The following is a 14,180-nucleotide window of genomic DNA, read 5'->3' on the forward strand; positions in this document are numbered from 1 at the left end:
CTTCTCTAGCTTGTTGAAACCATAGGATTTCCTCTTGGTGCAGCGTTTCCTCGAGTTCCTTCCGGATTTTACTTTCAAGTTTATATAGCCCAGCATGGTTCGCATGACCCATCTGCCTCTGAATACCGTCCAAACGACGCAACAGTTTATTTTTCCTAACATGGATATTCCCGAAGACACTTCGGTTCCAGTCCTGTAGCTTTGTAGCCATTTCATCTTTGTTATACCAGACCGTATTCTCCGTGTTCCAGTGTTGTTGAATGAGATCTAGGAATGAACGGTGGCACGTCCAGGCCCCTTGAAACTGAAATTTATAATCCCTTTTTCTTCCGTTCGAATCAAAATCGATCATAATTGGGCAATGGTCAGAACCAAACGCCGTTAGGTGGTAGACCTTTGTATCTTTCATTCGGTCCAACCAGTCCATCGAGCATAGAGCACGGTCCAGTCTGGCACCTTTAAAAGTTCCTTCTTCCCTTCCCCGCCTCCACGTAAACTTAGTACCCGAGTAGCCCAGGTCAATGAGCGCTTCACTAAAGATCCAGTTTCTAAAATCTCCATTTCTATGACTTCCTTGATTCTCCGGGTTTGAGCACTCATCTCCATTCACGATAGCATTAAAATCGCCTGCTATCAGCCAAGGGTTGCTCACTCTTACCTTGTTTCTGCTTAGCGTGCTCCATAAGCGCCGACGAAGATGCAGTGAGGGACTACCATACACTACTGAGAAGGTCCATCTTCTCCCGGAGACCTCCGTGATATTCAAATGCACGAACTAAGGATGGGAATTGAGGACCTCAACTGTTATCACATCCGACCAAAGGATCCAGATGCCTCCACTAAACCCAAACGCCTCCACTCTCGCCCACTTATCGAATCCAAGTTTGGTGCAAACGGAGTCCGCGTTGTGGCCAGACATTTTAGTTTCTACTAAACAAAGAATGTCCGGGTGGTGTTTGCTCGTTAGCATTTTCGCAGCTCTGAGAAAATTCCTAGACGCTGCGCCTTGACAATTCTAGGTGATAGCTTTCATGGAAAAAGACAAGAGAAAAGAAAACCAAAACACACCAAAAAAGAAACACACGGCAAAAAGAGAAACAAAGCAACCAAAAACAAAGGGAAGGAACCCCCACACCTCAAAGCTCCATGGTAGCGGCCTCCGCTTCCTCAAGGCTCACATCATCAGCACCAGGATCCAACCGCTCCTGCGCATCCGTGTATTCCCCGTCCGGTGGGTCGCCATAGTGTTCTGAGAAGAGCTGCGACCCTGCCATGCATTTGACATCGTTCTCCTTCTCATTTTCGAACACTTGAACAGACCTGGGCCCATTTTTATCTCCCATAACTAAAGTATGCTCCGTTGCAGCTCCAGCCTGGTTCACTTGTGTCTCATGGGCTCTCTTATTATTGTTTATCCTACTGCTTGGCTCTCCAATCTCAGTTTGACGTCTGTGCATGCCATGGGCATTGTTCCCAGTTATTTGCTTTTCTGAGACTTGGGCCGTTGGCCTCTTTCCCTTTGATGGGCCTCCTCGTTTGGTACCCTGATTCTGACTCCCTCTCCCGCTTGGTTCGCTGCTCACATTCTCCGCTGGAAACTCTTCTTCCTCGTTAGCATTATCAGCCAACGACGCAAACCGTGATCCCTGCTGCGCATTTATGTTTTTTCCTTTTGTATTCTCATGTTGACCCTTCTTTCCATTTTCCTTCCCTCCTGTATTCTCATGTTGACCCTTCTTTCCATTTTCCTTCCCTCCGTTATATCTGCCTCCTTGATTGTTGGTGTAATTCCTTTTTGGCTTGTGTGCTACCATCCACGAGCCATAGTCCTCCGTAAGTTCAGGGTGAATTAAGGAAAGTCCCGTATGGTCCGAACTCTTACCATTTCCTCTGTTTTTTTGACCGTTATCGGCGCCGGCGCTGCTCGTCGTTCGTTCTTCGCCGTTTGCGTTCTCATTCTGGGCATTGTCCTCCTTTCTATTCAGACTGCAATTTTCTGCATTATGCCCATATCTGCCGCACTTGAAACATATAAGATGAAGGCCCTCGTACACTATTGGACGAACTCTGTTTATAAGATGAAGGCCCTCGTACACTATTGGACGAACTCTGTTCTTTAAAGTGAATTTGGCCAGAAGCGGTTTGGTGATGTCTACCTCAACGCATACTCTTGCAAAGCTCGCCCTCGACACCAGACTTGTCGCCGTATCTATATTGATCGGCCGGCCAATCTTTGCCCCAACTCTCATCAGGAATTTATGGTCAAAGTATTCCGCCGGTAGGCATGGAAACCTTATCCACACGATCATGCTCTCCGTTTTGTCTATGAACGGATCAAAGTTCGGCCTCCATTCTTTGACAACGAGGTAGTGGTCTAGGACCATCCATGGCCCTCCATACTTGGCAAATTCATAGTCATCTATAGAAGCGAATTTCACCAGGAAATAGCCGTTGTCTACCGTTACCAGTTCCATCCTGGCTTTGGGTTTCCATAGCGACGTGAGTCTCCTCAGCAGATATGCATATCCAATATTTCTGCCCATCACCTTCACAATGAGAGTTTGCTTCCATTTGCTTCTCAACCTTACCTTTTCCTCTCTTGTGAGTCTAATGATCGGACAGCTAGCGTCAATGTCATCATCTGCCTCCTCTTCGTCTTCTGAGACCAGATCTAGTTCATCTTCCAACTGTGCTTCACTCTGCATCGTCTCGTTTGCCACTATCTGCTTGAAGGATAAAGCTCCAGTTTGCGTATCTGCCTTGGCATCACCTCTTGAGACCCCATTATCACTTGGTACAGGTTCTCCCATCGGAGATTCAGTTGACGTTTTCGTCTTTTTCGTGCTCCGATCAAGCTGATCTTGTTCTTCGGTGTTGGGTTGCGACGAAAGGGATTCGCCGGCCATCAGAGCGTTATCGGATAAGGGAATTTGACTTCATACATATCCTTGATATTACATATACTAGTATTGCACCCGTGCGATGCACGGGATGAAAATTAAACTTATTATAATTAAATATTTAATTACTAATACACATCTTAAGAAAACATATAATTATTTAATGCGAAATATGAAGTACAAAATGTTTCAAAATAATACCAAATTTACAAAAGTTATAAATATCGGTAGATGTAAACATAAATTGAAATAATTATATATATCCAATTATAAATTTTTAAAAACTACTTGATACACAACATTTACTGTTGAAGAAGAATACTCCACATTCTTGTACATAACATTTGTCGTTGAAGAAAAGTACTCTCCATTTTGGCCTAAAATAAAAATTTAAGACCCTTAGGGTTGATAACTCTAGATAGAGCTACATACAGTTGTCCAAGTACGAAAACGTGTTTCTTCAAAAGTAATCCAAGATTCGAAAAACTTTAACCTTGGCTCTTATTTATTGTCATTACATAGCATAACATTAGATGGAATTGTCTAATTTGGAACTTAAATGATAATCGAGGATCTGATGGAGTCAAAAGTCAATAAGAATCAATGTCAACCTCGGGATAAAAACTCAAGTACCCAAATTATTTCCTAACATAATTTTTGATTCAATAACACGATCTCCTAATTTACTAATTATAAACCAATCTCATGCCATTACACAAACCGATTGAATGATCAATGTTCTGTAAAAAACATGATTGGAGACCTCAGATTTAAAGTAAGATAATGATTTGAAATCCCTGAGCATTTTAACACATTAAAAAACTCTAGGTATGCAATTGAACCAATGTATGAACCAGAATCCGATTGATAAACATAATCAGAACTGAAATACGTCCTACCTTAGTTGAATTCAAGCTACTCATATACTCATTGATCTCATAAAGTACATCTAATGTTGGTGCTAAAATAGCACGACCATTTAAATACTCCAAATCACAAGTACCATAACAAAATATATGAAGTATACTATTAACTATTGTTACAGTTGGATCATCTTCGGCCTAAAATCGGGGCAAATTATTGTGTGAACCATAACAAAATGTACATTTTTAATATACTAAATGTACATTATATAAAATAATGTATTTTCAGTACTCAAATAATGTACATTTCCTGAATATAATGCACATTTTTAATACACTAAAAGTACATTATATATATATATATATATATATATATATATAGATTTTGGTTCAGGTGCGGCCGTGCGGTCACACACCACTCAATGTTACAAAATACACCACTCAATGTTAAGAAACACACCACAATGAAACACACCACAATGTTAAGAAATACACCACAGTGCATATTTGTGTGGTATTTCTTAACATTGAGTGGTGTATTTCGTAACATTGAGTGGTGTGAACCGCACGGCCGCACCTGAACCTGACCCTAAATATATATATATAGTATTGTAATCATATGAGACATCATGTTTAGATGAGAAATAAGACAATTTGGGAGCCGTCCATCTTATACTATTTGATGGTTGAGATTAATCCTTTTTTCCTTTATATTGTGTTTAATTTTAATTAGAAAGGGTTGTATACTAATTTTAGATGTTTTATTTTTAGTCTGGGATTCTAATGCATTATTTTAGGTATTTTAATTTTGGTAGGATTAGATTTTTATTTTATTGCTTTGCCGTCCAGTATTGCCGGTTCCCTTTGCGTTTCCATTCCGTTTGTTCTTTGCGGCATTGCTTCTTTTTTTCGGTCATGGAGTTTGGTGATGGAGGTATGTTTTAGTTGTTCTTTATTATTATTTGTTTTTGGGTTCGCCCGTGTTTTTTGCTTTGCCGTCGTCGTAGGGATCACGGTGTTGGTGGCTGTCAATATTTTTCTGGATTTCGCGGCTGTGTGCATACGTGTTTTCATTTGTGTGCATGTCATACAGTTTTCACAGGCCCCATGCACATTCTGTCGTCTTTGTGCAATTCAAATGCTGTTGGGTGCTGCATTATGTTCGTTTACTTAAGTTGGTTTCTTTTTTTCTTTTTTTTTTTTGGGTTCTGTTCGCATGTAGCAGCATCATTTTGTGATGATGAAGGTTTGTCAGGTAGGAGTGGTACGCCCAATGATTGTGTTATGAATCTCTCCCTTAGAGGGACAAAATATTGGATTCCGAGTTGTGATAAAGATAGCCAGCCTTATGTTGGTCAGCGGTTTAGCAAGTTGGATGATGGTGTGGACTTCTATGTCCAGTATGCTTGTACGGTTGGGTTTGATGTTCGTCGTAGCACTGAAACAAAGGATAGGATAGGTAATGTGTTGAGGAAGTATTTGGTGTGTTCCCGTGAAGGTTTCAAGCAGCCTGCTAAGGATGTTTGTCCAGTAGGTGAGGGGGTCGGTGACAGTTCCATATCACCGAAGAGACGTCGGGTTACGAATAGCGTTGGTTGTAATGCCAAGATCATTTTGAAGCATATGGTTGATGGGCGGCATTCTGTGTTTTCTTTTGAGATAAGGCACACACATTCTTTGTGCTCAGAGTTGGCTAAGCCTTTCATGAGGGTTAATCGTAAGTTGTCTGTGGGCCATCAAACCTTTGTTGCTAATTGTGCAAGAGCGAATATAGGTCCGGTTAAGTCATTCAAGCTTTATAAGCAGATGGTGGGGGATTTTGTTGATGTCGGGGCCATTGGTGTAGACTTCCAGAATTTTAAGCGGGATTTAATGGCGTATATTAGTGGGGGGGATGCACAGTTGATTGTTGAAAAGTTCCTTCATAAGAAGGAGTTGTGGTCTACATTTTGCTTTGACTATGATGTGGATGAGTACGATCAGCTCTCGCGTGTGTTTTGGGATGACCCTACTGCGCGGCGAAATTTTGCGTGCTTTGGTGATGTTGTGTTCTTTGATGCTACGTATAAGACTAACAGGTTTGTGCATATATTCACACATTTATGTGCATCTTTTCTGTCTTTCTGGGATTGTGCTGTGTTTGAGCACAACATATATTGGTATGTGCATTGTTGGCGGTATGTGTGTGCACATATTTTGCATGTCATGATTTTCCACTAGTTGAATGATTATGTTTTGTGTTGTTACTGCATTTTTTTTTATTGTTCTCTGGTTGGGGGTGGGGGGGGGGTGTTTATCCATTTATTTTTCCTCCCTGTGGATTCGTACCCGGTGAACAGTGCATTGTATGTGCCTTTTAGGTACTCAGTGTGTGCACCTGCTATTAGTAATAAATTTATTTTCTGTCCTTCTGCACTTTCGTTTTCGTTTGTTTTGTTTCTAATGTACGTAGCTGGCATGCCTGTAGGTATAATCTCGTGTTCGTTCCATTTACTGGTATGGATAATCACAAGAAATCAGTGACGTTTGCAGCTGGGTTGATTGCGAAGGAGGATGTTGACTCATATGTCTGGTTGCTTGATAATTTCAAGCGAGCTATGGGGCACGAGCCAACATACGTTGTCACCGATCAAGACGCATCTTTAAGGGTAGCGGTGCCAAGTGTTTTCAAGTCAGCACGACATCGATTTTGTATGTGGCATATTATGACGAAGGTGGGTGACAAGGTTCGGGCGGTGCTTGCCAATGATCAACCTTTTCGTCGGGATCTCAACGCTATTGTGTGGGATGAGTGTATAACGATAGAGCAGTTTGAGTCTAAATGGCTTCAAATTATGGAGGATCATGGTCAGTTTGAGTCTAAATGGCTTCAAATTATGGAGGATCATGGTCTTGTTGAGCATAGGTGGCTTCAGTTGATGTTTGAGTTGCGTGCATTTTGGATACCTTGGCTTCAGTTGATGTTTGAGTTGCGTGCATTTTGGATACCTGCTTTCTTCCGGGATTTACCTATGAGTGGTTTGGTGCGGACTACATCTCGTTCCGAATCCCATAATAGTTCATTTGGGGGCTGCACTAATTGCCATGCAAGCTTAGTGGAGTTTTTCATTCACTTTGAAGGTGCGATCGATAGTCAAAGGCATAAGCAAGCTAAACTCGATGCTTCATGTGAGGGATATTTGCCCGTGGTAAAGACGCCTTTGGCTATTAAGCGTTATGCTGCTGCCGTTTATACCATTACTGTTTTCTATGATGTGCAGGCAGAGATTGTTGCTGACTGCTTTGAGTGTCGAGTCTTGTCTGCTGCGGTGGATGGTGATGTAAAACGCGTTGAAGTAAAGGGTGGAAATGGTGTTGTTTGTGTTGTTTTGTTTCATATGGTTGAAACTACAGCTTCTTGTTCGTGTCGTATGTTTGAGCGTGTTGGGTTGCTTTGTAGGCATATTTTTCTTGTTTTCAAGGATGCTCGTGTGGAATCCATTCTGGCGTCCTATGTTGTCTCTTGGTGGACACGTGATGCCTATAAGCGTCCGATTTATGATATAGATGGCGTGCACGATGCACCTTCTTTGGCTGGGAAGTCTAGCAATGGTGCCATGAAGGAGGTTTGGAATGATTTTTATAGTTGCGTTGGACTTGCTGGTGGTAACTCTGATCGTGTATCGGAGTTGTCTCGTATTTTGAAGGACTTGAAAATGTCATTTGTCGATGCGGATAGTACAATGGCGAAGTCAGTGGGTAAGTCAGGTGTAATTCGTTCCTTTGGTGATGTTCTGACGTCTTCAGAGGTTGTTGTCCACCCTCCTACTGTTGCTAAGAATAAGGGGTCTGGGTAGCGCTTCAAAACTGCAAAAGAGCTCGCTCTGGAGAAAGCTGGGTCGTTTACTCATGAGTGTGTCACGTGTCATAAATGCAATAGACATGACACCCGTAATTGCCTGTTAAATCCAAAATCCAAGGCAAATTTGCAAGCACAATTGAAGGCGAAGGCAAATTCCAAGGCAAAGTCCAAGGCCAACGCGTAGTTTCCAACCATTGCATTTTATTGTTTGCTGTTTTTATACGTTTTTCTTTATACGGATTTGTTACTCTTTTTGTTTAATACTGAACAAAATTTCGGGTTAAGTATATTTTTTTCGTTCCCATTTTTTAGCAAGTTAACTATTTTGTTGGATAGTTAAGGTGGTTCGACCGTGTGCAGTTACTTTCAAATCTAGGTGTACGTGTGTATATGTTGGGTTTCTACTATGTGCATTTCCGCCCTTGACGGTCATTGGTGTGTGCACTTTATTGTCGTTACTCTGTGCACGTACTCTTAGTATAATACTTCTCTGTGCATTTACTGTCATATGTGTGTGCACGTGTTTACTCTCATTACTCTTATTTTTCTCATTACTCTGTGCGTTGCATTTACTCTTCTTCTCTCATTATTGTGTGCTTTTACTCTCATTACCGTGTGCATTTATTGTTGCTTAACAGTTTCCATTCTTCATTGCTTTTGTCACTTTCTTTTGTTTGTCAATTTCTTTGCTAAAATAAGAGTTTCGCCCGTGTGCTTTTACTTTCAGTACTTTGTGCACGTCTGTGGCCGTGTGCATCTACTAGCAGTACGTGTGTGCACCTTCAATGCTAGTACGTGTGAAGTTAAACTTATTAATTACAACAATATGTGCACATTAGATCCACACCATCTTCTTGGTGGGTATATTTCGCTGTTCTCTTTGTACCTGTTCACACATTTCATAAAAACAAGCACATGCTTACACAAGTTCACTAAATCACATTCACCAAAACATTAAGCAACTACGACCACTGTACTGGGTCGCCCTGTGCATCTTACCCATTGTCTAGAACCCCAAAAAATAAATATCCCATTGTTTTCGGTCTACTGTCTCACTATTCATGTTTTCAAAAATAATAAGCAGGCTTTTGCAATAGTGTTCATCATTTTCGGTTTCTCACTTGCCTTCTGTGACATAGCTTAGGAATAGCTCATGTTGGAATTTTCTTGCCCTCTTAATGTTGGTATCTCGGAGTTCGTTGATTTCGGCCATTAGAATTTCCCGCAGGTAGATCATTCGTAGATTGCGTAGATGTGCACGATCACCTCTCACGAGCCCGCACTTCCATGTGCTGAATGTCTGCCCTCGGAAGGTCTCCATGTGCCGCATGGTGTAGATTCCGTAATCTACATGGTTAAAGTTGTCTCTTCACGACATTTGCATACGTGTTGGGGTCACCCTTGCAATATCACCGCTTTTTTTCACTTCGCCTTCGTCATACAAGTGTGTGGAGAACAGGTCAATCTGTTCACATTTTTGCAGGCAAACATGTTAGCACTTTCAATTTCTAGTTTACTGTTTTGCATATTAACTGTAAAATGTGGGGGATAATGCTCACCAGATTCTCTGGGATCTTCAGATATCTGTTGTCATTTGTATCCTTTTTCGATGAGTTATCGATGATTTCAATTTTCATCTTTAGCATGTTGAAGGTTATGATGTAGAAGTGCTGTGACTAGAGTATTGGAAATATCACCTGCACAAAGTCAGTCTAGTTATCCATGATGTGCATGCATTTGTATAACTTACATTCTATATGGGTGCACCTGCTTAAGTACCCCTGTGCACTTACTGTAAACCATAATACGCTGTGTGCACTTCGCGCATTTCCCCTATGCAACAGTGGCACTGCATAATAGGGGGTGTGCACTTGGCTGAGTACTTGTGTGCATAATCTTCTGTGCACGTGGCTCAGTATCATATCCCTTTCTAAGGTGTGTGCCTCCGTGTCTAACTCAGTGTGTATTTGTAATATGTGTGAATGAAATTTTGCAGTACTTATATTGACATTAGGGTGTGATTCTCATTTACCATGTCTATATCTGACCATCTCTTGTACGGGGAGGGCTCGAAATCAGTTGCCAGCCTAGAACAGAACCAATCCAACCGTTGTCTCCTTGATTTCTTCGGGGTCACTACAGTGTGGAGCTGTGTTCATTGATTCGTTATTAGCTAACATGGTCAGAATGAGTAGTATTTGTAGTTATTGAAGGGTCAGAATTATACCGTTGTGGTGGGTGAGGCGAACACTCTCCTTGCCGAGCCGTTTGTATTGTGATGCTCTCGGTGATTTAAGATGCATGCCCACACAGTGATGATCCCAACCGATACCTCATTCTCCATTAGTAGGGATGTGAAGTCAAACAACCGTGCAACTCTACCTTGGTAAGTGAACAGCACCTCATACCTGCATTGTGTTGTGGTGTTAAAGTTTTATAATATTATGGCCTTCATATTACTGTTTTAACAAATAAACATATTATTCGCAACTCAATCCATTACATGTCGTTGTTCACGCTCTGTGCAATCCACTGGTTGATGACGTATGGCTGTGGTATTTCTTCATACTCGATGCCCATTATCTGGCTTAGGTATTGGCAGAGCATATCCAGTTCGCCGTCTTCTCGGTCAGCTTCATTCCTTTGGGGCCGTCCCATCTTGGTCGGGGCACCGAATGGGGGCTCGCACAGGTTCTTTTGCTCGTTTCCATGGAATCCAATCATTTGCTGGTGAAAAACATGCGTTAAATTATTCTGAATGACCATTTCACAGTGGTGTGTACAATTCGTTACATGGACCTCTATGATTTGCAGTATGTTAAAATATATGCTAGTAACTATTATTATCCAAGATGGAGATTTTTACCTCTGCTGGGGTGCTTATTGTGTCACCGCTAGGTGTTGCAACCTTTACTACTTCGGGTGTACAGTCCTGGTCAGTTTCCATGTTTACAGCTGTTGGAGTACGTCCCTGTGGTTCCACTTCCTCTGTTATTGGAGCAATATTCTCAATGTTTTCCATTCTCTCATTGTTCTCCATCTGTGTGAATCCCAAGCTAAAACTAGGCATCTCGGTACCCTCACTTCTCTGGAGCGCAGCTCTCTCCACATCCTCCACAACCCATATGTTGTCGGGGTTTGCCCAAAATTCTTCTTCGTCCTAGCTATCTGTGCCTTCATTGCTCTCTGGGCTAGTAGTGTCCTTTGGTGGTTCTGTATCCATCATTCCAACCAGTGCGTCTGTTGTTTGTTGTATTTCCCTTACCATTCCTTCTTTCACAGTAGCATCATCCGTCTTCTCTAATAATTTCTTCAAATCAAACACTATGGCCTTCAGCATTGTCATTTTCTCAGAGGCCGGTTCTTCAAAATTCTGCAATTAATATACCACAAAATTAATATGCATATTCGGTATCGTTTAAAATTATTTAGATGTTGTGTGTGCAATTTTGATAGGCTGTGTGCAGGTGAGTTCAGGTGTATCTGCATATTACAGAATTTATAACAACATATGGGCGTAGTACTAAACCAACTACCTTTGTGCATTATAGGGCAATAAAACGTGCATGTTGTTAAGCATTTATTAACCTTCTATTATGTTATATATTTTATAACCTCTAAGAAGTCTAGTTCAGGAGTGTGTGCACTATCAATTTTTGAAGGCTCTATTCACGCTCTATTCAGGCAGTAATGTTTTTTGGTAGTACTCTATACAGAATATGGTCCAAGGACCCATGTGCAGCTAACAACTTAACTCTGTGCGCATTAGTGATTAGGATTTTGCCCTTATATAGTTTTCATAAGCAGAATTCAGTATTCCTCCTTACCCTAACCTCCTCACATGGTGCGGGTTCGTCCTGGTTTTCCAAATCTGCTTCCAACAGCTCGCCTGTCCCAAATCCTCCCATTCTGATCTTAGAAAACTGTCGGTCCCTCATTATCCGGCAGGTCCAACCTTTGATTCGTGGGACTTGTCGGGGTACCCTATTCCCGTTGTACGTCACTCTGTCCATATAAAGCACCTACATGGGCCACAAACACAGCAATATATATTACAGTCAGTATTTTCATCTATTTGCCCCCATTAATAATATTCAAAATGCGTAGCTTGCTTACCGTCAGAAAAAGTAATGGACCGCTGAATCTTTTGTGTTTTCCTCTTTTCCATTTATCATGGGTGTCTACAAGGTTTGTGAGGAGGTATTTACACCAATTTAGGTTTGGGATGCGTGCCACATCATCCAAATCATCAACAAACAGCTGGTGGCAGTAACCGTTCTGCATTGCCCGGATTAGTGTGGTCACAACCAGTACAGAGAAGTGCCTCTTGAAGATCTCGCAGCCTTCAGGGTATTCTCCTAGCTTTTCACTCACCATGGTTGGTGTTATAAAGTTCTTTGTTGTGAGAAAGCTGCCCCTCCATTCCAGAAGTGTCCTTGTGACTTCGTTCGGATCTCTGTCTGTCACGTTAGTTTTGCCTCGTGGCATTCCAAATACTCTCTGCACATCGTCTTCCCCAATGTGGAGGATTTTATCATTCTGCAACTGTATGGTCATTGTATCTGGATCAAAGTTTGTAAGCAGCCAACGACCCAAACGTTTAGGCGTGTGCTTGACTTAGAGGTTTAGGATATCTTGGAATCCTATTACTGCCACTGCGTTACGCTGCCGGGCGTTGAGGTCCTTTATGGCATCTACAAGTGCCTTTCCTGTTACTCGCGTCTTCATACTGGGGAACCTATCCTCCTCTTCTTTCCTTAATTCATAGTCTGGGGCATCCATGCTGGGTCTGCTTCCAGTCTTTTTAAGAATGCGCGTGGGGGGCTGACGAAGTCATCATCATCATTCCTAGTCCTTTCTAGATCGTTGGTGGGAGTTGTAAGACGCCGTTTCGAACCTGTGCATTTTAGAATATTTTTGAATGTCAGTATTCGTTTTACAGTGCAAAAACTACAATTTAAATTGACTAGTAATATAGTGCACATGCATTCATCCTACAGTTTAATTTGATTAGTAATACAGTGCACATGCATTCAAGCCATAAATAAGCCATAAATACAGTAAACATGGTTTGGCTATTAATTGGAGTTGCAGTCTTAAATTTTGCACAGAGTGTGCATACAAGCCATACATAAAACACACAATGTAATAATTTTCAATATGCTGAAACATATATAATGGCCACTTTGTTGTCTGGTTTAGAACTGTTAATATGCCTATGAAAATTAATATGCTTTATTTGTGCACTGTAATCTTTGTTTAATATACTGTTGAAGTCCATCTTTCTCTTTTTTAAACTGGAGAACAGCTTTCAGTGTAGGCCCCAAATTTGTCATCATGTGGTTCAGAAAGCACGATTTGGAACATTATGGATGGGGACTACTATAACGAATCTCATACTAGTTTACCCACCTCTATCAACTTTGTATTTTTCCCAAATTCAGTCTACTCAACTCCCGGTCTACCCACTCTTTAATTTCTTAGATTTCAATACGGGAATGAACCCATACATAAACTACAATGGATGCCCAATTCTCAAATTCAAACCCGGTCAATTCATCTGTGTACTTTTGGAGCACACTAAACGGCAACCGATACAATTCTTCCCGGCAACGGAGACTAGCCTCTGTGCATGTCTCCTGATCGGAGCCCTAACAGCCCGTTCATGGGGGCAGCAGCCGATCGTGCATCAGCAACCGCAGAAGGAAAAAAAACCCCAAAATGAAAATAGGAAACGGTCTAAAGAAGTCTATGGTACCTTGAGAACCTGGTTGCGTTCGTAGTGCCCTACGTTTTTTCGTTGTTCGCTTTTCTCCGGCCATTGCTCGCCCTATCTACCGTCTCAAAACGGCTGTGATCATTGCTCTCCGGAAGCTTGTCGATCGTAGGTCGAGGGTTTCGTTTCCGGGTGGAGTTCTAGGGCCTGACGTTAGTGCGTTGTGATAGAGGAAAAGTCGCCCAATCCCTTTGTTCTCGCACGCGCGTCTGGAGTTTTTTACTGTTTTACCCTTCTACACTCATTTATCCTTCTAATACACGGTTACTTTCTCCAAATAATGAATGAGTGTGCAATTCTAATCTGATCCGTTGAAATCTTAGATTGTATGGCAGCGATTTTGTCTTATTTCTCATGTAGGGGGTTGTCTCATATATATATATATATATATATATATATATATATATATATATATATACTGAATGTACATTATTTGATAGTATTGTCTACACAGTTATATGGACCATGGCCCACACAATAATTATCGCAAAAGCGGTCTAACCCAACTAACCCAAACCCAACAACCCATTCTATAAATGCTAAAACTCACCCGTATAAAACTCTACATACCCATTATTCAATTGTTCCGCAATTCATCGCGTATCCCTTCCGTGTCCTCCTACATATTTTTGTAATGTCCGAAAATGCTAAACTAAATATACATTGTATTTCTATTCATTTTATAGGAGGTTGATAATGTTGTTTCTATATATTAATAAAAACCAAGCTTGATGTATATAAATATTACACTAAATAATGATTTGATGTACCTATAGGTTTATTTAAAAATATAAAATAAA

At 41.2% G+C, this 14,180-nt stretch overlaps 2 protein-coding genes across 2 annotated transcripts; one reads left to right on the plus strand and one right to left on the minus strand.

Moving 5' to 3' along the window:
• Nucleotides 1-4,678: 4,678 nt before the first annotated feature.
• LOC116015978 (protein FAR1-RELATED SEQUENCE 5-like) lies at nucleotides 4,679-7,599 on the plus strand. The gene is made up of 3 exons (XM_031256146.1): nucleotides 4,679-4,697; nucleotides 4,986-5,841; nucleotides 6,231-7,599. Exons 1-3 carry the CDS (start codon nucleotides 4,679-4,681, stop codon nucleotides 7,597-7,599), a joined length of 2,244 nt encoding a protein of 747 aa, XP_031112006.1.
• Nucleotides 7,600-8,402: 803 nt separating this feature from the next.
• LOC116014948 lies at nucleotides 8,403-13,551 on the minus strand. The gene is made up of 9 exons (XM_031254923.1): nucleotides 13,363-13,551; nucleotides 11,721-12,501; nucleotides 11,432-11,626; nucleotides 10,471-10,977; nucleotides 10,108-10,331; nucleotides 9,832-10,012; nucleotides 9,637-9,753; nucleotides 9,164-9,301; nucleotides 8,403-9,069 (listed from the first exon to the last, which is right to left on the minus strand). Exons 4-8 carry the CDS (start codon nucleotides 10,672-10,674, stop codon nucleotides 9,281-9,283), a joined length of 747 nt encoding a protein of 248 aa, XP_031110783.1. The 5' UTR covers nucleotides 10,675-10,977; nucleotides 11,432-11,626; nucleotides 11,721-12,501; nucleotides 13,363-13,551; the 3' UTR covers nucleotides 8,403-9,069; nucleotides 9,164-9,280.
• Nucleotides 13,552-14,180: the final 629 nt, after the last annotated feature.

This window comes from Ipomoea triloba, chromosome 4, assembly GCF_003576645.1.
Source record: "Ipomoea triloba cultivar NCNSP0323 chromosome 4, ASM357664v1".
NCBI lineage: Eukaryota > Viridiplantae > Streptophyta > Magnoliopsida > Solanales > Convolvulaceae > Ipomoea > Ipomoea triloba.

Excerpts from the sequence above, each read along its gene's own strand:
- LOC116014948 (XM_031254923.1), bottom strand. The coding sequence starts at position 10,674 with ATGCCTAGTTTTAGCTTGGGATTCACACAGATGGAGAACAATGAGAGA. Across the intron at positions 10,332-10,470 it reads CAATAAGCACCCCAGCAGAG|CAAATGATTGGATTCCATGG; the intron begins GTAAAAATCTCC and ends GTTTTTCACCAG. Across the intron at positions 9,302-9,636 it reads GATGGTCAGATATAGACATG|GTGATATTTCCAATACTCTA; the intron begins GTAAATGAGAAT and ends GACTTTGTGCAG.
- LOC116015978 (XM_031256146.1), top strand. Across the intron at positions 5,842-6,230 it reads GCTACGTATAAGACTAACAG|GTATAATCTCGTGTTCGTTC; the intron begins GTTTGTGCATAT and ends GCATGCCTGTAG.